This window comes from Symsagittifera roscoffensis, chromosome 6, assembly GCF_963678635.1.
Source record: "Symsagittifera roscoffensis chromosome 6, txSymRosc1.1, whole genome shotgun sequence".
Lineage (NCBI taxonomy): Eukaryota > Metazoa > Xenacoelomorpha > Acoela > Convolutidae > Symsagittifera > Symsagittifera roscoffensis.
This window is the reverse complement of record NC_087067.1, coordinates 10,136,896-10,160,961: the sequence shown is the minus strand read 5'-3', so window position 1 is coordinate 10,160,961 and position 24,066 is coordinate 10,136,896. Positions and strand designations below refer to the sequence as shown.

The following is a 24,066-nucleotide window of genomic DNA, read 5'->3' as shown; positions in this document are numbered from 1 at the left end:
AGTTTTTTAACAAACCTAATTGTTCCGACTTTCGATACGAAAGTAACGGAATATTTGTGCTCGGGGTGGGTTTTTTTGTTTTCTTCAGACAAATTTCGACTTTTTAACTAGCCATTTTTGACGGAATTTTTTTATATCATTCGAAAGGTATTGTTGTCCTGAGCTTAAATTTGAAAAGATATTTCACCTGTGATCATTTTTCGTAAAGTTATGAGGGTTTAAAGATTTCCATTTTGGTCATTTTGACCAATTTGGGACAATTAACGCGCAATATAATTCGCGCTGTTAACGCGTAAGCGGAGATTTAATCCGTCTTATAAATCGTTCCAAATTGGTTGAACGAAGCTTATTTGCCATAATTGATTTGTTACAAGCGAAATCTATCTTTTTGTACTTTATATGGCGTGTGGGGGGATGATTTTCATTTTATTTTATTGCATTTAATTTTTTAAATGTATTATTGCTGCTCAATAAATCTTAAAAGGCAGTCGGAACATTCAGGGCTTCGTCCTGACACGAGCAGTCTTGTTCTTTTTTATTTTATATTCTTCTTTGAAGAAAACTGTTGTCAATTATGCCAAATTTACTATAATTAGGTTCTATGCTTCAGCTCAGATCCTCCTGTCTCACCACGGACAAATAACGACCCAGTTTGCTAGAAAACGGACTTTTAAGTCATTTTACCATTGTAGTCGGAGTTTTTCGTGCTACTTGCTTAGCACCCGGCAATCTTTTTAAATGATTTTCATCTTTGATGTAGTAATTATTTTCTACCAAAATGTTTTACCCGACATTTGTATGTCACTTTGGCTTGGAACATGGAATTTGATTTTTTATACGAAAAAGGTTTCATTAGCAAACTATGGGTCCTAGCTAAGCCCATATAGCATAGTTTTCAACGAAATAAAGAGCTCAAAACTTTATAAAAAGTTCAAAACAAAAAGTTTTATACAATTTTTAATTTCATTTGAAAAACTTAAACATTTTTAATTTATTTTTATTTTGTCGCCGAGTAACTGTTTTCAATATCTTTTTATTGTTGTAGATTTTTTTACTTTAGTTTCCTGATTTCAGTTTTGCAAATATTTGTGGTTAAATATGGGTTATTTTAAGTTGAATAAATAAGGTACTTCAAGTTGTACTTAAATATGGGGTGTTTCAAGTTCAGGGTTAAAAGTTTCTCTCTCCAAATTTTATTAGATTATGCGAGATTCAGTTGCGCTGTTTTCTGGATTTAGTTTTTTTTTAGTTTTTCTACGAAGGAGAAATCCAACCAAAACGGTTTGAATATACAATACTACCATTGCGCGCTTTAATATTGCGAACATTGCGAATCCAAAATCCGGCTATGGTTTCTTCCAGCGACATTGTCACGTCGTTGTTGTTTAAAAACAAGAGTTTTTTAAAGAACGCTCCAAAAATTGATTGATATGGTTTTTCGAATTTTTTAGTATGGCTACTATGACGATGAGTAGTGGAGTGACAGTGGAGATGAAGAGGACAGCCTTCAACGATTTGAGTGTTCGCAGCAGTCGGCGCATTCTCCAGTTGTGTGAGGAGAGCCAGAATAATGCGACACATACTCTGGTTGCTCTGGACCATCAGGGAGAACAACTCAATAGGTGCGTTGTGCTTGTGTGGTGCGTGTGTATAAGTGTGTATAAGTGTGTGTGTGTGTGTGTGTGTGTGTGTGTGTGTGTGTGTATAAGTGTGCGTGTGTGTTTGTCCTTTTGCGTGTTTGTGCGTGCGTGCGTGCGTATGTACGTGTTCGTGTGTGTGTTTGTGAGTAAAAATTATTTTGATAGTAAGGTGAGCTATAATTAGAAAGAGATTATTATCCCACGTTATGTTTACATCAAAAATGACAATTTCAAAAAACCCACGTATTTCAACAAAAAATAATCACCGCATTTTGGTAAAAGATCCTTATGAAATAGCTCAAATTACAATATTTTACAGGTTCTGTGAAAAATTCTGTCCAAAATTATTAATTAAAAAGTCGGAGTTGGTTGAATAAAAACCACGCCAATCATCAATACGCATTCAGTCACTTTCTTCGAAAGAGAAACAGCTGATTAACACTTTTGCTTATAGAATTTTGTGTTAATTAGTGAAACAATAGTGAAATTGTTCTTTAACCCTTAGTGAACTGAATAGCAAAATTTAAAACCAACGCCTTTACACAATCAATCAGTTCACACTAAAAACAACGGAAGCTAAACTTTCAGCCAAATTTAGATTCGATCAAATAACCAATTATGAGCCGAATTTCTGTTTCCTTAAACGACTATTCGAGAATAGCCTAACTTCCTCATTAAATCACTCGACACTAGACACTAAGACTAGACCCTTATTCTTCTAAAATTTTAGACTCCCCGCTATGTCCATGAATTTCTAACTAACGAGCCACCCCCGGGTTATGGCATCCCGTACCCACGGATTTTATTTAAAATATCTGAAATTCTGTATTTCTTACATATTTTGATTCTCAGATCTGAAGTTCGTTAGTTCAGATCATCTTGATAAGTATTTGATAATTTCTGATCTGAAATTTGGATCTGACATAGAAATTTTTAGACCTGAAATAACTTTGAAAAACAAAATTTGAGATCTGAAATTTGATCTGAATTAACCCAATCTGAATTAACCCATCTGAATTAACACAAAGTATCCAAGCGTTATTTTAACATTTCGCAATCTATTTCAGATCTGAAACAGATTACTTCAGATATGAATTAGAACATCTACAGGGTACGGGATGGCCCGGGGAAAAGCCAGAAAACTCAAATATTCAGTAAAACTTGTTTAAAAACTAACTCCAAAAAATTAGCGTCTGAGAACCAACCAATCCTGCGTAGTTTTCGATATCTGTGCGCGTCAATCTCCAAGATTATAAAAAAACGGTTTTTAAACACTTTAATTAATGAGTATTTTCTCGGCAAAATAACTCCGGAAATATAACGGAAATTTGAAAATATAACGATAATTTTAACAAACTCTATCATCGGTAACATCGGCCACAAACAACTGCATAAATCAAAGCAAGCTGCAAAAATGGCCAGTATTTGTCCTTGAGACAAATTGCTCTTTTTAAAGGTCAGCCTTAATCAAGGCTGAACCAAATTAGAGCGAAGAGACGGTTAAAATCGGTTTTGGGGGGACCGAACCTGGTTACGGGGCATCCCATCAGGTTCGGTGCACATTCGAGTTCTAGAAAGGAAATGACCTAGTCGGGATTCGAACCGGCGCCGAACCCGCCGGGACGCACCATGTATACGCTTGGCTACTGTCCCTGTATGCATTTACATTTATATGCATTTATACTTTCGCACATTTACGTTTATATGCATTTGTACTATTGTTTTATATTTGCGCTGCAACATCCTCCGCCCCTAAAGACGGAAGAACAGGTGCGAGTTTTACGGTCGGTCGGGTCAGTTCGCTCGTAACGGTCTTTATGTCGGCGGATCGGGCGCATCCGTCTTTGCCGTAGTGTAGTTTAGCAATACGGGCGAGTGGGTAATGCCCACGTGGGCTGTCGGGTTCGACTACCCAAACCAAGTCGCCGGTTTTCAGTGTGACATCCGAATCATTATGCCACTTTGCTCTCTTGTTGAGAGATGGTACATATTCACGCAGCCAGCGTGACCAAACTGCGTTAGCGTACGATTGTGCTCTGGCGTAACGCTTTTTATAATCAAAGTTATCTTCGAAACTTAACGACGGGAAGCTAGCTGCGCTGTGACCGAGAATGAAGTGATTCGGGGTGAGTGCCTCTAGGTCGTGCGGATCGGAACTGACCGGAGTGATCGGTCTTGCGTTAAGTAATTGTTCAACTAGGCAGAGCGTTGTTCCTAGAACTTCCTCAGTTAATCTCCTGTTGCCTAATATGTCGTACAACACTCGCTTAACACTTCTCACTAGCCGCTCCCAGGCGCCACCGTGATGAGGGGCACTGGGCGGGTTAAACTTCCACTTAATGCCTTTGTGGACGAAAACGGCCGGGGCGACTTTGTTCCAATTTTGGACACAGGATAGGAGCTCCTTTTGGGCACCAACAAAATTCGTGCCATTGTCAGAAAGAATGGTTTTGGGGGTACCTCGCCTTGCAATAAATCGCTCTACGCCCATGACGCAGGAACTAGTATCGAGAGATGGAACCAACTCGATGTGAACTGCTCGAGTCGTGAGGCAGGTAAATAGGAAACCCCATCTCTTTTCGGTACTTCGGCGTATCGGCACTTGAAACGGGCCAAAGTAATCAACACCTGTGTTGGAGAAGGGAGGCTGCTTGTAACCCAGTCTTTCAATCGGTAGGTCAGACATAATGGGCACAACTGTTTTTGCTTTGCGCTTACGGCATGTTATGCAAGTATTTTCGATGTTCCCAAGTAACCAGCGCAACTTCAGAACAATGTATTTCAACTGAACTACAGCACGCATGTAATCCAACCCCTGATGTGCATGTTGAAAGTGCATATGCCTAATCAACATATGAGCAACTCGGTGTCGACCATCCAGTATTATTGAATGTTTGCTATCAAAGTCGGTATCAACAAGACGGCTGATACGTCCAGTTGAACGCAGGATGCCAGCTGGGCCGATGAACGGAGAATATTTAGCAATCCGACTTTTCTTTGTTATCAGTTTATCGGACTGAAGTATTTTCACTTCGGCAGGAAATGATTCGGACTGAGCGAGATAAATGAGCTTCTGCTCGGCAATATCTAACTCGGACGGGTCGGTTATTTCAAGCGTTTTTGTACGGAAGTGTTTATGCGATGGTAGCACACGAAGCATAAACGCTAAAACACGTTTGTACTTTACAATTGAGCTGAATTTATCCCAATTTTTAAACAGACGGATCGACGGCGCTTTCTCAGATGAAGCATCAACAACAAACGTAGATGCAGTCTCAAGGCATGTATCAATGTCACAGAGTGGGCCTTTTAATTGGATCTTTTTGATGACATCAGTGTTCGGCTTGAATGGCCAATCACATGTCCTCAATATACTAGGGCCTCTAACCCAGCTGCTATCCTTGAGGGCTTCCGAAGAAATCCCTCGTGTGCCGGTATCAGCTGGGTTATCACCACTGAGTACATGATTCCATTGATCAATGGTGGTGGACTCCAAGATTTCACCAGTGCGGTTTCCAACAAACACAGGAAGTTTGTTGCACGAGTTAAGCCACTGGAGAACGGTGGTAGAATCAGTCCACATGAATACATTGCTTACTTTGAAAGTAAGCGCTTTCAAAATCTCTTCTTTGAGTCGAGTCGCAAGCAGAGCAGCCTGAAGCTCTAACTTGGGAATGGAGAGCATCTTCATAGGCGCTACACGGGCTTTCCCAAATACAAAAGCTAACTCGGTCTTTTGCGATTTAGCAAGTCGGGCCCGGAGAAACGATACGGCGCAAAAAACGTCCTGCGAACTATCACCGAACGTGTGAAGTTCACACCGGTCGAACGGTTCGGTAAAGTAGCTACGAGGTATCGTCAGAGTACCTAATAGTGGAAGTCCTGAGTGCCAATCTAGAAATTGTTGTTTAATTTCCTCTGGGAGATCATCATCCCACTTTTGACCACTGATTCTCCATATGTCTTTTAGTAAAAGGCGCGCTTTCACAGTATATGGAGCTACCAGTCCTATTGGATCAAAAACTGAGGAAACAAAACTCAACACGGTGCGTTGAGTAATTGCTTTATCTAGTGGTCGATCAACACCTCTACTTACTACTAGGGTATCTTTTACATGATCCCACCTGAGACCAAGAACATGCGACGATTGGTCTGGACTCTTACAAATATCCTTAACTGACGGGTTGGACTCACGGTTGTCCGGATTAAGAGCGGTTGTAACTTCGGGTACGTTGCTAACAAACTTTGTCAGGTTAAACCCACCTAATTTGAGCATTGCGACTAAGTCTTTACTTAGGCTAAGAGCGTCAGCGGTATTTTCGAACGAGTCAAGATAGTCGTCCATGTAAAACTTCTGGACAACGGCTGAAGCGGCTTCGGGGTATTCAGCTTGATTATCAGAAGCACGAGTTGGCGAATCACAAGTTGGCGAATCACGAGCGCCAAAAATATGACGGGTGTATTGGTGAACCACCACACTTGAAGTGGGGTCCTCCCGCCACAAAAAACGGAGAGACGGTTGATCTCGCGCAAGTACTCCAACTTGTAAGAACATACCTTCTATGTCCGCTGAGACGGCGTACTTGTGTTGACGGAACCTCAACAGTACAAAAATAAGATTTTGAAGGAGATCCGGGCCAACCAAGAGAGATCTATTTAAGGAAGTGCCATGAAATTTGGATGCTCCATTGAGCACACGGCGCACCTTGCCGGGTTTGTTCGGGTTCCAAACCGGATGGTGTTGAAGATACCACTCACGTTCGGCTCGTGAGCTGGGATCGTGCGGGTTGACGGTTATGACATATCCTTTACTTATATCTTCTCTGATTGTTTCGGTATACTTCTTGCGAAGTAACGGATCTTTATCTAATCTTTTCTCTAACGACTTTAATTGGGCTAATGAAGAATAATAATTGTTAGGCAAGCTAACATCATTATCACTCCACAGCATCGGTACAGTGTAACGCTCACCATCGTGAACGGTTTCAGTTTTTAGGATCGACAAAGCACGCTTGTCTGCGGCGGAACGGGCATCTACTTGCTTGAACGCACCATACGACTCTAACTCATACCAAGTTTTGATTTGGTCGGTCAGAGAAATATCGTCCGTAACGCAGTTAAAGGAAGAAGAATTTAAGGACGAACGATCAGGAGACGGACCACTAATGACCCAACCTATCGGAAGTCGGACGGCGCACGGTGAGTCAAGTTCATCTCCGAAGACATGTTCGAGGGGTCTTATCGCATGATAGAAGTCCTGTCCTATAACTATCTCAATCTCTTTGTAATTATACGCAGTCGTCTTTAACGGGGCTAGTTGCGGGTATTTGACCTGCAATTCGGAAACGTTTATAACATCGGGTCCTATATACATGTTGTGCTTAACGAAAGCGACAAACGAAAACGAAAATTCACTTTCATTGGGCTTTGCGGAAACTTTCAAGTGAACTCGTTGAGTTTTAGATACCTTGGCTGAGTTAAAACCATCGGTCGTAACATTTACGGGCGTGCCAACTAATTTCAGACGTTCAACGAGTGCCGCGGAAACCCAAGAATGAGTGGAACCGGTGTCACAAAGTGCTAGTGCATTCGAATTTTCCGAACCAGAGGACACATCTACCAAGAATACCTTTTGCAGTTCCCTCACAAGGTTTAACACAAGCTGCGTTGTTTGCAGAAGTAGTGTTTGTATTAGTTCGAGTTGATGGTGATCGGTCGGCCTCTTTGGGCGGGAAAACTTTCTCGGCTCCATGAAGAAGCACATTGTGAGTGCTCTCACAGTCCTGTTTTGGGCATTTTCTTGCCTTTTGGCACTTTCGGAAGGTATGGTTGCCTTGTAAACAAGAAAAACAGAGCTTTTGTTCTGCTACATATTTAGCCCTTTGTGTTGCGTTTTTCTCTTTGAACACGGAACAGTTCCAGAGTGCATGCTGCCCTTTGCATAGCGAGCATGTAGGAAACCTTGTCTTTTCTCTACTTTTCTCATCCTTAGAACTTACCTTAGTGTTACCTGCAAGCACTTTTGTAACTACTTTTTGCTTAACTGGCTGCTCGACTTTGACTAAAGATTTCAATCGCTCATGGCCTTCTGCCTTATTCTTAAGCCAATCGTTGAAGTCTAGCAATGTTAATCGCTGCCAATGTTGTCTAACAGTATGCATGGACCATGCCTCTTTTAGATTTGGAGGAAGCTTACTGACGGCTTGATTTAATAGGTTCACACTCTTCAAGTCGTCATTGAACGACAAAGACCTAAAAACAGCTACGAGCCCAGAAATCACCGCAGAAAAACTTATAACATGGTCAGAGTTGTGCATCTTCAATGCGGGAAAATTCTTCAACTTATCCAAATGTGCACCAACTACAACATGAGGTTGCCCAAACTTTCTCTGGAGAGTTGCTAGAGCATCCTTATACAACACTCCACTGTAGCCGTATTCCGCAATTGCACTCTTGGCTTTGTCTTTAACGTGTGTTTTCAGATATTTGAGTTTTTCATCATCAGTTAGCATAGCCGAATCAACTGTTGCTTGGAACTGCCCGAACCATTCATACCAGTTAAGTGGTTCTCCATCAAACACTTCCAATTTCAACTCCGGTAGACGGTCTTTGCGGCTATGCAGAATGATGTCTGCTAACTCTCTCGCCGAGATGGGTTGTTCGTCGCTATTAGGCACGTAAGACGGGCCCGTAGTGGGCGCAGGATATGTAGGTGGATAACCTTGATGCGCTGTTTCAACAACTGGATGAGTTTGCGGCTGGGTGTAAAACACAGTCCCAAAACTTGTATAAGGAACTACGGTGTTTGGTGGAACAACAGGAGTTGTCACTGAGAAAACGTTTGAGGGCGGTGCACAGTATTGAGGAACTGGCATCGTTTGCGCAGTCGCGGCAGGTCTCCACAAACTGCTATACGGGTTATAGTGTTCACTTGAGAAACTTGTTGGGTTGTTTGGAACATTTATAGGTTGATGGGATGGCGCTGCAGGCGCCTGATACCCAGTTGAAACGGGGCCGGAATGTGGCTGACTGACCGGAAGCAAAGAGGGAATAGGAACGGTTGACGGGACAAATGGTTGAATAATCGGAAGCGAAATGGGAATCGGAACGGTTAATGGAGAAACAAAAGGTTGACTCGCCGGAAGCGAAACTGGATTAGTAACGGTCGACACAGAAGGCGGTGCCACATTAATGGTGGGATTACTAAAGGGCATTGAAGCGGGAATGCTACCACCTGCTTGTGGTATCAGATTGTGATTTTGCGAAACTTCAGCATGAGGTGTTGACGCTAAGTGTGGAGTAACAAAGTTTGAGCTGGAGGCAACGAACTGTGGTAAACTAGATGGGTTCTCGATTGAGTGCAATGACAGACGCGATTGGACCAAACTTGATCTCTGAGCCTGAATTCGATTCCTATTGTGGCCTCCCGGTTCACTGTATGTGGTTTGACCAGCGTTGACGACGGCACCCCCGCTGACGACGGCACCAACCCCTTGCAAAACATCAGTAGCAATCAAAGTGGAACTCTCGACTACTGGATGACTTTGCTCTGAGCTTGCAACAACTTCGGCCTGCTCTTGCTCAGTGACAACGTTTTCTACCCATTGTTCAGTACGTTGTGGGTCAACATGTGCTACGCTAGCATTTCCTATCTTCTCACTTGCTGCAGAAAGCTCTTCTTCCAACTCGAATTCCTTTAACTCAATTTCAGCCAGTTTCTTGCGGTGTACCTCAGCTAGTTCTTCCAACTCTAAATTACCTTGCTGTTCTTTTATTTTATTTTGCTGCGCTTTCAACTTCAATGACACCTTTGCTTGTCTCTCAAGTTCCTCCTGCTGCTTCTTCAAAACCACCAAATCTCGCCTCTTCTCAGTTGATGTTTTTGACTGCGCGACGGTATAGCGACTGGATTTATGCGAACCTGATTTATGATGTCGACTACTGTACCGCGACACCTTAGAGCGCGCATCTGCTTCATGTGAATCTTGTGGTTGTGTTGTTACGATCGTACTTAACGATTCTGAAACATTGTCAAGCTCTGTTTCCTCAGGTTCAACGTTTAAGCCAGTTTTATATGATGCAGCCTTCTGTAAAACTGTATCGTTTCTTGATGTAACCGTATGAAGCCACATATCCTGCGCTGGTATCAATTTATCAGGATCAACACTTTTAGAAGCTAACTTAATCAATTCCTCATTTATTTCAACTGCAGTCTCTATCAGGCTCTTGCAATTCTGAATCTGAGTGTCAATCTTTGATGAGCGACTCTGACTTTCAATGTTCTCAATTATAATTTCATGGCACTTGTACAGTTCATTTTCAAGTTTGGTTCGCTTCGCAAATAACCTTTGAACCCTCTTCTGAAAGTTCTCATCCATGGCTCTAGGGTCTATACTTAACTCAAACTATACTTAACGGTTATCGGGCGTTTGCGGGGCGATTCGGAACGGTTTTCGGTGAGTAAAGTTACCAATGGGGCTGGGGATTAAGTAAGTCGGTTGATATCAAACAACACACACGGAGTAACCTGAGGATGAATAAAACCAACTTAACTTACTTAATATCACCTCCCTGACCACTTAGGATGATGTTACAGTGTACGAAATTTGTTGAACGGTCGTACGACGGTGCGTCACTACTAATCGGCTAGTAGCTCGACGAATTACCAAGAGGTTTGGGAATTAAGCAAGTCGGTTGAAAACCAACAACACACGCGGAGCAAACCTGAGGATGAAAGACAACAACTTAACTTGCTTAATTTTACCGTCCCGGACCACTTAGTCAGTCGTTGCGAAACGAATGTTTTGAAAAGCGAACGGATGCAAACAGGTATCAAGTCGTTGTAAACCTTAAGTTTACCAATGGGGTTGGAGAATCAGGCAAATCGGTTAAGTTCCAACAACACACGCGGAAAAAACCTGAGGATGAAAAAACTCAACTTAATTTGCCTGATATTTCGCTACCAGACCACTTACCATAAGGTTGGTGTCATGTTACAGCACAGTTTCGCAGAATTATGGGGACGTTTTGACGATTTTTTGGAAATTTTTACTTTTTTCCCAAAATTTTTTGGAAAATTTTGGTCAGCAGGTTCGAGTCGTAAACCAACCCAAAAACTAGTCTAGTACCCTTTGTCTATGATCCGATTTCACGGAATAAAATTCTGTTCACAAATATCCAAAAATTTTTGGTATCGAGAAAAAGTTACCACTTGTAGCTTGCTTTGAGTTGGGATACAATAAGACATTAACACATCGTACACAATTTTATTGCAAGTTTGTAAAAATTAGAATAGTCTTACAGTTTTTTGACGATTTTTTGGAGATTGGGCGGTCACCGGTTTTCGGATTATCAAACCATCGGCCAGACGCAGACAAATTGTTCCATGATTGCTTCTATCACTTCCACAAAACGTCTGTAGCTGGCTTGCGCTTGACAACTCAATCGACACCTGAATTTCTCGGTAGGCCTCTCTGAATTTCCTTTGTCAGTTCTTGATAAATAAGAAATATGTCGCGTTCGTTTTTCTGCTTTTTTCAGCTCCTCGCTGGGACTGATTGAATCTCGATTTAACAGCCTATATAATCGGCGTCAGCTTAGGCCACTCGGCCAACTGGTACTCCGACGACTTTCGGCCAACTGGTACTCTGACGACTTTCGGCCAACTGGTACTCTGACGACTTTCGGCCAACTGGTACTCTGACGACTTTCGGCCAACTGGTACTCTGACGACTTTCGGCCAACTGGTACTCTGACGACTTTCGGCCAACTGGTACTCTGACGACTTTCGGCCAACTGGTACTCTGACGACTTTCGGCCAACTGACGGAAGGATACACTCGGGTCCGCCAAAAACAGTGGTCCCTTGTGGGGCGCCAAAATGTGCGCGTCAATCTCCAAGATTATAAAAAAACGGTTTTTAAACACTTTAATTAATGAGTATTTTCTCGGCAAAATAACTCCGGAAATATAACGGAAATTTGAAAATATAACGATAATTTTAACAAACTCTATCATCGGTAACATCGGCCACAAACAACTGCATAAATCAAAGCAAGCTGCAAAAATGGCCAGTATTTGTCCTTGAGACAAATTGCTCTTTTTAAAGGTCAGCCTTAATCAAGGCTGAACCAAATTAGAGCGAAGAGACGGTTAAAATCGGTTTTGGGGGGACCGAACCTGGTTACGGGGCATCCCATCAGGTTCGGTGCACATTCGAGTTCTAGAAAGGAAATGACCTAGTCGGGATTCGAACCGGCGCCGAACCCGCCGGGACGCACCATGTATACGCTTGGCTACTGTCCCTGTATGCATTTACATTTATATGCATTTATACTTTCGCACATTTACGTTTATATGCATTTGTACTATTGTTTTATATTTGCGCTGCAACAATATCTGTAACATAAAAAAATTTCTTCATTTATCATAATAAAAGTTGAACAAACGTTCAATGTTTTTTGAAAATTCACCCCCCTCCGCTCCTCGAGAAAATCCTAGATCCCCATGCACATATGCAACTTGTCTACTCACTGCTGTTAATATATTTTGAAAATTGAGATTCAAGTTTGGGTGGAGTAGAAAGGCTTACGGTGGTTTTCTATTCTGAGAATTAGAAAAAAACTCATCGGTCGAAAAACCGGTTTGATAGTTTGCGATTTATCTTTCGATCAATTCGACAGAAAATTGATATGTTTCGACTGTCTCGACCCAACTTATGTTTGTTTCCTTAATGTTCAAAGGAGTTTTTTTGTAATAATTGTGGAAAATGTGTTGCAGCATCGAGTCACATTTGGGATGTCTTCATGACGACCTCCGACTGGCGGAGGACAAACTGAGCACAGCAGTGGCCAGATACGACAAGAGTCGCTACAAACACGGACTCTGTGGACTCGAACACATATTTCTCAGGTATAGAAAATTGCCAAAAATTGGTGCAGACAAAATTAAATAAAAAGATTGAATGCGTTTTTTCAGTCAACCCGTTCCAAAATTTGGAACCAAAAAATATTCTGATCATCGAAAAACAGCATTTTTCTGCTGTGTATAAGTACTCCGGCATGTATCTTTTTTGCCAGTGCATGCCCGAAACAGACTTGTACCAGTCTTATTTTACATCGAACTGGTCAGATCTTGAGGCAAAGATTGTCAGACCTGAACGATATCTGGAATAGGCATGACTATACTTGGAAAAGATTTGGTCTACATGGTATTACAGGATCATACTAGACCTATAGCACCAAACCAGTTATATTCATGCTTGACTCAGATATACTTGTAGATCCTGCGAATCGCAGAGGAGCTATCAGTCGGCCTTAACAGTCCTGTCGAGGATAGTCCTTTTGTATTATTTCCCCACATTCCAGACTGTGTTATTTTGTTGAGCGAAGCTCTTTTTTGCGACTCAAGGCCGTTTTTGTGCGTCTAGAACTTTCACGTGGTACCACTTTTGCAGCCAAATTTGGTCAGGTTGTGGTAGACCTGAAGCTAGAGGTCAAGTGAGAGCTCGTCCTCACACACTATCATTGCCATGGCATGGGATCGATTACACGATCTGACGATTCTAAAGTGAACGCCTTACCACTATGCTAAGTGCCCAAATATCCAAATAATCCAAATAATATACAGTGCTGATGTAAATTATTTGGATTAAACGCATAAAACTTGAAATAGTAGAAATTTTGAATGTGTTTTTCTCAAATTGGGTTAGTTATAGGTGAAAAATGACGGATTCAAAACTCGCTTAAAGTTTTAACATAATTGATAAATTGCTTTGCAAAATTCGTGCACAAATTAGTACTCCAAAAAGGGGTCATTTCTAACTTTTTTGGTTAACCGAAAGTTTAAGAAGAGTGTAATATCCAAAAATTGGCGCAAAACGTTTTTAAAAATACTAAATAAAAAACTGATTTTTTATATAGTAAAATGGACAGTTTTGGCTATAAAAAAAATAGATTTATTTATACATTGTTTTCGAGATTACACCCTTCTTGTAATTTGTTGAGCTATAAAAGAGGCTCACTAGAAGTAATTTGGTCAGAAATTGAACCAATTCGTTTTTCATAGTTTTTGATTGATCAAAAAAGCTAAAAAATGGCTTCTTGGGGTAACATTTTGCGCTCGAGTTTTGCAAAACAACTTACACTATATTAAATCTGCTAAAACTCTAAACAGGTTAGTTTTCACTTACAACAAGCCAAGTTTGAGAAAACAAATTTTATATTTCAGTTTTCATGCGTTTCGTTCATATAATTTAAGCCAGTACTGTAATCCTGACTGACTCAGGTAAGGTATGCTCATATTGGCTGTTTGTTTTGGGTTATATTTTGTCAAATGCAGTGTTAGCACATGTAATCATGTCAATTTCAAATGAGTATGGAGCTGGAAAAAACCTAGCGTCGGTAAATTAAATGATTAGAATAGAAATCGAATCAATAGTTTATTACGGGAATGAGAATTTTTCAGACAGACAGATAGTTTGTCTCAAGGTCACCTAAAATTCAATTTTGCATGCCAAAAATTAAGGTTTGACAGATTGATTTTAAAAGTTATTTCTATTTGTTCCAAATTTCTGCAACTTGTTATAATACTAAGCTTTATTCTATATCATATGCAGTAAAAATAATGAGAACAGACAGAATTAAATGAAAAAAGCAACTTGCCATTATTGATAGTTTTTTTGCAAGTAAATTAGTTGACTTTGAGACAAACTATCTGCCTGTCAGAAAAAATTGCTTTTGCTTTCAAAATTTTTGTATTGAACTATTCATTCAATTTTTAATCTGATGATTTAATTCAATTAATTTACAGACGATAATATATTTTCCCAGCTTATTTGAAACAGACATAACCATCTGTGCTAACACCGAGTTTGACAAGGAAAGAACCCAGCATAAAACAATGCCTGAAAATTGTCTAAAAAACTAGCCTTTAATTTCATTATTTGTCTGAAATGTTAATTGCTCTTTTTAATCTGTTTCAAATTTTTGCATTTCTCAGAATATATTCAGAAATGTAGTAAGCTTAAAATTTTTTTGACAGAGAATATTCCGAAAGTTTAAATAATTTGAATGAACCTAAAAAAATTTGAACCCAATTTCTGAGCTGCCTGAAGCAAAAATAAACTGAAGTAAAACAATTCTTTTGGTAATGTACGAAGTTCTATTAACAAAAAATATTAATTTTTTATCTAATATTTACGGAAATTTTTAGACCAATTTTGGATTGCTGAGCAAATCATCAATTGTAACAGCGCAAAAAATCATAAAGGCATTGAAAGGTGTTATTGTTCCGACGTTCGAAATTTTTTTTGGAATACTTCCAAACAAAGATTGACCAACTGCATATTAGTTTTTGCAAAATTTTTTATTCTTTTTTAAAATTTTGATGTTTTAAGTTAAAAATTTATAAGAAGATGTTTCATCTGCGACTGAATTTTGAAAATAATGAGGAAGGAAAATTGCCGAATTGGCAATAGTAACAATTTTTAGGGCAACTTATTCGGGTAAATTTTCCAGTTTTCCATTATGCGCAGCAACGAAAAACCAAACGCTACCTGTAGCCAAATTTAACGACAGCCCGAAAAATTAAAATTATTTGCTTCAAAACTACCAAAAAAAATTTGCACATGCATTCATTCTGGGTTTCGCACAATCATTTCGTTAATGATTTTTCATTCTTCTTACTTCTCAAACTGAAAAAATCAATAAAATTTACCAAAACATTTAGGTACAGCCCTTTTTTTGAAAATTGTAAAGTAAATCAAGCATTTGATTTTGTTACTTCAGTGAAAAAAACTTTCGAATGCTTTGTATAGCTATTTTGCTCGTCCCTCCAATATTGCGCAACTTTTTTATTATAATTCTGATTTTCCTGTTTCAAGTTCAACTCTTGATATAGACTTTGAACTCTATAGAGTATGCTCTCTAGGTTGCGAGAGTAATAAGAATAGAGTATGAAAAACATCGAGTTCAACATAATTAAACGATTTGCCATAATACATTTCAGTACAATACGATCATGTCATCAATTCAGTTGGAAGAAATCGACAAAACAGTTGTGCTTGTTGCGCTTTTATCTTCAATAAAACTCAAAATTTCGATTGTTAACTAGCTTTTATCTATTTAAATTTTTGTTCCGACTTTTGATACGAAAGTAACCGAATATTTGTGCTCGATGTGGGTTTTTTTTCTTCAGACAAATTTCGACTTTTTAACTAGCCATTTTTGACGGAATTTTTCAACTAGCCATTTTTGACGGAATTTTGAATTTCATATCATTCAAAAGGTATTTTTGTCCTGAAAAGGATTTGAAAAGATATTTCACATGTGATCATTTTTCGTAAAGTTATGGTCCACCCTTTGTACTGTTTTGAGATATCCATTTTCGGCTGAATGAGCTTAAAATTTTTCTAAAAGCGCCTTTGGCGCCAATCTATATTAATTTTGAGGGGGGAGCGCGCGCCGAAAAAACGCGGCTTTTTGGTCGAAGTTTTCCAAAAAGTACCTAAAAGGGCTTTTTTGGCAAAAGTTTGACTGCGGAGCAGAAAATTTGGTCATGGCAAAAGTTTTACAGCGGCGCAGAAAATTTGGTCAAATTAGGGGCTTTTTAATGGTTTGGGAGAGCTCAGAAAACCAAATTGGTCAAAAAAAAGCCGACAAAATTTTCAAAACTTTTTCAAAATCCCCTCCCTTGAAAAGTTCTTAGATCCGCGCCTTAATATACATATATATATAACACAGAAACCGGCCGTCATGGTTCTAAAAATTTTTCCAAAAAGTGCCTTTGGCTCTTTGGCCTTTTTTCAAAAGTGTGCCTGCGACGCAGACCATTTGGTCTAATTAGGGTCTTAATAGTGATTTGGGAGAGCTCACAAAATCAATTTGGTCGACCTAAAAAAATCGAAAAGTTTTTCCATAATTTGCCATTGATTTGTACTAATTTACGGGGCTGCCTTTCTTTTTGGTTTTCTGGCTGTCTTCTCATAGGTTAAACAGCAAATCGGAATATTTGTCATTGATAGTTTGTTTACTCATGATGAATAAATAAATACGTAAATAAAAATGACAGCTTAATACAAGGTGCGTCAGAAACTGAAAAAGAGCCGAAAAAATGTGGTCGGGTAAGCAGAAGAACCTATTTTAAGAATTGTAACTTCAAATTAATTGAATTAAACCAACTTAGTTCAAGAATTTTACAGAGTTTTTAAGAAAAAAAATTCTAGACTTTTAAATAAACATACAAGGATATTTTAGAGTGCGCAGACGGCTGCTGATTTGCTTCAACATGTCTCCCCGCAAAGCCAGTATCTTTCGAGAATCCGCCCGGGGAAGCAACAACAACAACAGCAACACCACCAACAATAATAAAAATAACAACAACCACAATTCAGCCGGCTGTCTAGGAGCTCAATGGGAAAAACTGGAAGCGGCGCTCAGCGGTTCAACCAGTACGTTTCATAAGTTCTTTCAGTGTCGTCCAAATTTTTTGCAAATACCTGGAGAAAAAAAAACGTATCTCTTTTAAAGCAAAACTTGCATCGAGACGCTCAAAATTTCTACCTTACCCGTCAGCCAATCTCCCAAAAATCAAAACAGTTATGATGAAGCAAAGTTGAAAAAAAAATTTATTGTTCAAACTTTTGAAGAAAATTACGGAATATATATGCTTGGTGTGGCCATTTCAAACCAATTTGGACTTTTTCAAAAAAACAGTTCTGTCTCTGTCTGAACTTTTTTCAACCACCAGAAAAATATTGAAGAAATGAGGTGGGCTCTTTAACAAAGGTTTGCCTTCAATTTTAGAAAGAGTTAGAAGGAACTAATCAGGGGCGGATTTAGGGGGGGGGGGGGTCGGACGCCTTTCTTTCAGGGATTAGACCCCCTGCCCCCTTTGCACTATTTTGAAATATCCATTTTTGGTGACGTACCCAAAAATTGTTCTAAGGGCGCCCCTTTGCTCGAGAAAGTTCTAGATCCGCCCCTGGAACTACTGACTGGTTTAGTTTTTGTACACGCAAATTCATTCTCTCAAACAACACGCTCAGGGCTTTATGTGCGGTATTATTTTAAAGGTAATTAGGTCCTTATTTGGACTGACACATAGATATGAAATTCTGATTTCTATGTGCTTTTACGTCATTGTTCCGAGAATGAAAATGAAGACGAACTTCTTATTTGGATTTGTGGAGTGTTTTTTGTCCACTCAAAAACAATATCCATCGGATTGGGCCAAGTGATATATCCTTTCAAATCCTTCTCAGTCGTGAATCGCACGCCCACAAAAACGGAGAAAAAAAATTCAATTCATTTTTTGAGCAAATAAAGCAAGCGAGCAGGGTTATTATAGAAATATAACAATTAAAATTTTAGCTGTACCCCGGTAAAGTTAGCTTTCAAAGTTATTAGCGCCATTTTAGGAACAAATTTTTTCCGAATTTTTTTAATGATTTTTAGCTCTCTTTAGTCATTTTTTGAGTGGAACTTGTCTATAATATGCCTATTTTACTATAAAAGTCAAATATGCCTAAACTCTAGGTTTTTTCTAATAAATCTTTTAATCTGACTACGCTCAAAAAACGACGCTAATTTGAAAAAAAAATTCAGTTATTTTTTTGAAACAATGGTCGGACAGCAACCGGTTAACTTTGTTTTTTTGAGCTGTACAATTATATAACTGTAAAACCTTTTTAGTCGCAATTTGAACAGTTTTAAGAAAATTTCAAAGATTTTTCCGTGTCGAGAAAAACATGTATGAAATTTTTGAGTTTCAATCTAATTTCGAGCGAATAAAGCGAGCAATTAGGTCTTATGAAAGAATCTAATTTTCTTTAAGTAGTAAAATTTTTTGTGATACTTCAGGAAAACTAAGTTTGAAGGCTTATTTTAGCGCATACTTGGGAATATAATTAAAAAGAAAATTTTGCAAAAAATAAATAACTGTTGTAGATTATGCTTCATTTCTTAACTGTGTACGAGACCGATTAGTTTTTTTCATCACAAAGAGCACAAAAAAACAACATTTTTGAAAAGAAAGATTACTTTATTTTCATTTCATTTATGAATGTTTAGAATATTTTGTGCTACTTCAACAGAAACCGGCCGTCCTGTTTCTAACATTTTTCTCATTTGAGTTCAATAGCTTTTTTTGAAATACTTCGAGTATTTAGCGACTTTTTAATGCCAATAATCACAAATCATTAAAAAGTGTTTATACAAATTATAAAAAGTTCAAGGCTGTGCTGTTTGAACACATTACTCCAGGCATCTCAGGGCGAAAATAATCAATAATTGCTTATAGTTTCCTTTGCAATTAGGTAAAAGGTGTAGAATGAACCCAATTGACTGCCCAAAAAAGTACTACCTTTTGATACCAGTTTAATTAATCGCTTAACAAAAACTTTTTAAAAAGCAAACAACAAAGAAATTGCTGTCAAAAAGTAACAAAAGAGGCATATCAAGTCTTATTTTAAATAACTACTGGACAATTTAAAAATCAGTCTATTGTTTTTTTTAAATATAATTATTCAAAAAGTGAAACTATTCATAGTTCTTTGTTATCAACGCTTAGTTGCCATTTCCAAGAAAAATGGTAGCAATCAATGCAAACTTCTGAGAACAAAGCAAGTTCAATCAGCATTGAGTTTTTTGAGCATAATTTGTGCATATTGGTAAATTTAAGATAAATTCATTTCAATATGGGAGTTTATGCGCAACTCACACATCAACCAGCTATCCTTATTACTTTTAAGAAAATTATCCTAGTTGCTATTTGAAACATATCGTTTACAATGATTAAAAGACTCCAAAAATGGTCGTTTTGACATACCCTACCCATGGGATGGCCATTGTCGTGGTCTTTCTCAAAGCCATTTCAAACAGTTAAAAAATACGACTAATTTGACAAATAGCCACTCTAGTTTAGTAATCTACTAAAAAATAGTAATCTACTAAAGATTTTTAAAACCCATCTCAATATAATTAGTTTTTTGATGTTTGTGGTCGAAATTAGAAATGAATTTACCTGTTAAGGATTGTCTATTTTTTTTTCACCTAGTGCCCTATTTTTTCAAAGAACTTGTACTGATTTCATGAAAGTTCAATGAGCTTGCTCATTTGAATTTCTTATAATACTGCTCATTTGATCTAAGTTTAGCCCAAGTGAAAATTGCTTGTAATGATGAAATATTTGAGTGAAAGGGCTGAAATATCATGCCAAATTCGGAAGTCAGTTTTAGGTTAAAAAATGTACAACCTTTTTCACACCGTTTCAGAAGTCAATTTTAGGATAAAAAGTGTTCAACCTTTTCACATCGTTTTTTAAATTAACTTAATTTTGATAAATTCGCAAGATATTTGATCAGCTTGTTAATAAATAGTTTGTTTTCACAGTATCAAAAAGAGAGCAAGAAGTCAACAAACTTTTCAGTTTCGTTTCAGAGCGCAGATATACAATGGCACCAAAAACAAAAAATAAGGGCCGAATAAGGGTGTCGAATTCATGATGGTGGAGGCAGCATCCCCATCCCAAAATCGCGCCTGTGGTTTTTTTTCGGTGTCGAGAATTTTTTTTTCGGTGTCGAGAAAAATTGACGTGAGTTTTTTTAAGATTCGGCAATACATGTCACTTTTCATGTCAACCTGTCGCTTTGCTTCAACAACAGACGGGACAAAAAAAATCTTTTTTTTTTGGTTTTGGTTTAATAGATTTTGGTTTTCAACCTGCCTCTTCGCATACAGAACGAGATTAGTTTTATCCTTTTAAGAAAAATTGAAGATATTTTTTGGCTCTTAGCAAGTATGAGCTTGGTCATCCATTCCATGCTACTTGCACATCAACGGGCTAATCTTTGTTTTTAAATTTCTTGCATGGTTATTAAATTATTTTTAATTAGAGAATTATAATGAAAAAACTTCAACAAAGAAGATTTTCTCTTCTTTAGATGACCAGGGAAGCAACAACTCACATCAAGCGACGCACAGTTTCATGCGAAGGACTTCCTCTCTCAATAGCCGATTCTCATCCGGGCCAAATATACCTACTGACAGTTGTCACAATAACTTCACTACCTTAGTACCGGGCGACAGCACAGCCGACAGAGAAATTGAAGAAAATTTCGGCAAAATATCAGGTGACAATTTAATATTTTATTTTTTTCTTAAATATCTTTCGCTCTAATCTCACTCCAAAGATAAGGAAAACCAGGGGCGGATCTATGATTTTCTCGATTGGGACAGATTTTCAAAAAAAATTTGGAAACTTTGTTGATTTTCTGAGCTCTCCCAAGCCACATTATTTGAGAAATTTTTGTGCGCCGCAGGAAAAATTATGAAAAAACATTCTAAAGAAGGCGTTTTTAGGCACTAATTGGAAAATTTTGACTTTTTCTAGGCACTTTTTGGAAAAAAAAGTGCGTTTTTTCGGCGCTCGTTCTCCCTCAAAACTAGCATACATTGGCGCCAAAGGCGCCCTTACAAAAACTTTAGGGTCAGTCCGCCAAACACGGATTTCAGAAAATAGAACAAAATGGGGGCCCTTCGGGTCGGCAGCAGGTCGAATTCCAGAGAAAAGGGCATCCGACTCCCGCACCCCCATAAATGAGCCCCTGGGGAAAACAAAAGTCTGGTATGGGTTTTTCATGCATTTAGTTGCCCTAGCAAAGCTCTGAAAGCATCATTTATGATGTAATGTTTTAGCCTTTTAAGTCTTGATTTGGAGTTCGAAACGATATTTAAACAATATTCCCACTACTTTTTGGATTTTTCGGGCCAGATTGTCAAGGAAGAAATGTGGAATTGCAAAGAACTTGCATTTTCCCAAATTTTTATATTTTTACAACTTACATTTCCAATATTCTGTAAAGTGTTTTGATTTTCAATAGAAACTAAAGAATGTGCTCATTCAATTTTGTTTTTGTTGTGCCAAAAACATTTGATTTTGCAATTTTTGAAAAAATTCCTCTGTTTGATATGCTGCTTCATTAAATATCTGTTTGAAAAATTTTGCCTTTTTTGACATTGAAACAGTTGCTGATTGCGTCTTTAGTTTCATAATTTATGCTGAAATTTTATTCAACATAACTATGCTTCGGATATACCATTTGCGGACGTTTTATTCATGTTTCCATTTTGATCTTGCCTAAATCCTGTTTCCATTTTTGATTGGCTCGCAATATCCATCCTTGTCACAGAGAAAGTTCGAATACATAACCAACAATTTTTTTATTTCTGATTATTTTTTGAGCAATAGTTTTGCGGAACTTGCGCAAAAAGTTGAGTCTCTTGCTCTAATTGGTCGTTGTTTTTATTCATTTTGTGTTATTATAATTATTTGCTTTCTATAACACTGATAAGTTGTTAATTAAAATCTCTAATTGTTCCGACCATTGAATATGGGGAGGAATTTTGTTATCGGATATGTTTTAGTTTTTTTTTGTTTTCCACGCAAAATCAGGTACCACAAGCAATCATCGGACTGGTTTGAGTGGTTGTTTCAATTGGCTTGTTTCAGTATCTCTGTCGAATATACCTAATCATTAGTTTTTTGTTCAGCTCTTTTTATCACACCACGCCAAAAAAAAGGCAATAACTTGAAAAAACTTAGTTGTTTTTGGTAAGGTTATGGTCGCAAAACTCTGTGCTACTTGCATGCACAGTAACCGGCTATCTTTGTTTTGTTCTTAAAACTATCAAGGATAGCAACAATTTCACTGGATCATTCAAACGTGGCCTCTTATTATAAACACAAATCATTTCTGTTGTAAAATTTGGCAAACTATGCAGCTTCAGTAGTCAACTGAAGCAGGAAGAATGCGAATCATCAGATGAAGGCGAAACAGCGCTTTATCTTGTAAGAAACCATTTTTGTGCTGACACACTTGATATGCTCGTATTAGGGCGAAGTCTAGAAAATGCCGACTACCAATTAAAACCATTTAAACAGCTTTTTGTCAAAAATTGATTAAAAAAATTGGAAAAAAAGTTCAAACGTTTCAAAAATTCTGTCAAAAAAGTCGAAGTTGGTCTGGAGAAAAAACACCAGAGCACCAACATTCCGCAATTTTCTACGGTAGTCGGAAATACACGAATCATCAGATGAAGGCCAAACAGCGCTTTATCTTGTAAGAAACCATTTTTGTGCTGACACACTTGATATCTGTTCAAATTAATTTTCGGAAAAACAAAATTACAACAACAGTCAGATAATTTTTGGTTATGGTACGGTTACCTTTGAGTGTGTGATCAGGTTCATATTTTTAGCAAGACATGATTTCGACAGCCAAAACCTGTTAATCAAGCTCGGCCAAGGCCGTTTAAAGCCTTAATTCAAAAAGTTAAGCAAAACAAAAAAAAAAGATTTGTTGGGAAATCGAACCACGTAATTTTCAGCGCATGTTTGTGTTTCATCAAGAAACCCACTAAAGTGGGATTCGATCCTGCGCCGAAACCTCCGGATTGCCTTGTGTATGCGATCAACTATTAATTTTGTAAAGTATGGAATTGAACTTCAAACTTAATGCAGTTACGTTCTCGTTCGACGTTGTTCTTAATTAATAATACTTGCTCAGCAACGCCCTCAATCCCCGAAGAGGCAAAAACCGAGGCAAAAATAACGAGAGGCTAAACTAACTGGCCCCATAGGTTCTTAACGATTGCAGATCGAGCGCGTTTTCTTTGCAGTAGTTCAAAGCAGTTTTTCGACCTAAAGGATTGTGCCCATGAGGACTGCTGGGATAGACAATCAAAAGGTGATCACCAGTTCGTACATCACGGTTCGAAACAGCAAGCCATTTCAAGCGCTTACTCAAAAAATAGGACGTACTCTTTCAATCAAGGCTGCCAATAGCATTTACCTAAACTTGTGCTCTCACATAGCGCTTTCGGTGGATGAAACTTTCATCAAAATTTAGCGATGGAAAACTACCAAAAAGCTTGCCTAAGAGGAAATGGTTAGGCATTAACGCTTGCAAGTCAGTTGAATCAAGACCAACGGTCATTATTGCACGGGCACCGCTAAAAAACGTGCTAAGCAACAGCTCAGTCGTTAACTTGCGAGTACCAATGATTGCAAAAATAAACTTTTTGATTTATAAAAAATGTTGAGCCTTTCAAAAGACTGCAAATACTTTCTGAAAATTTTTCGTCTCATGCTATGTAAAACTCAGAATGATACGTTTACCGTCTAGGGACTTAATAATCAGACAGACTAGCTTGCGTCATTTCGGTTTCAATTGCTTTCTGAAAAACTTCATTGGAGCTTACTCGTTAATTGCGCCAAATGCCATCCTTGCGCGTTAATTGTGCAAAATGCTAACGCTTTAATTGTCTTAAACTTCCTACAACATTTTGAGCTCAGACGTCATGAATTTCAGGTAGTTAAAAATAGTTGCAAGTCCTTGAGCCTTTTGCTCACTTTGTCGACAACATGAA

General features: G+C 38.2%; 1 protein-coding gene across 2 annotated transcripts in view; it reads left to right on the top strand.

Moving 5' to 3' along the window:
* LOC134848466 (synaptosomal-associated protein 23-like) overlaps window positions 1–24,066 on the top strand; it is a 28,070-nt gene that overhangs the window by 1,194 nt on the left and 2,810 nt on the right. For both annotated transcript variants that reach the window (XM_063865932.1, XM_063865933.1), the window contains exons 2-5: window positions 1,452–1,622; window positions 12,419–12,550; window positions 16,894–17,087; window positions 20,580–20,768. In XM_063865932.1, the coding sequence (XP_063722002.1) occupies window positions 1,453–1,622; window positions 12,419–12,550; window positions 16,894–17,087; window positions 20,580–20,768 (685 nt within the window). In that variant the 5' untranslated portion in view covers window position 1,452. The remainder of the gene's footprint in view (window positions 1–1,451; window positions 1,623–12,418; window positions 12,551–16,893; window positions 17,088–20,579; window positions 20,769–24,066) is intronic.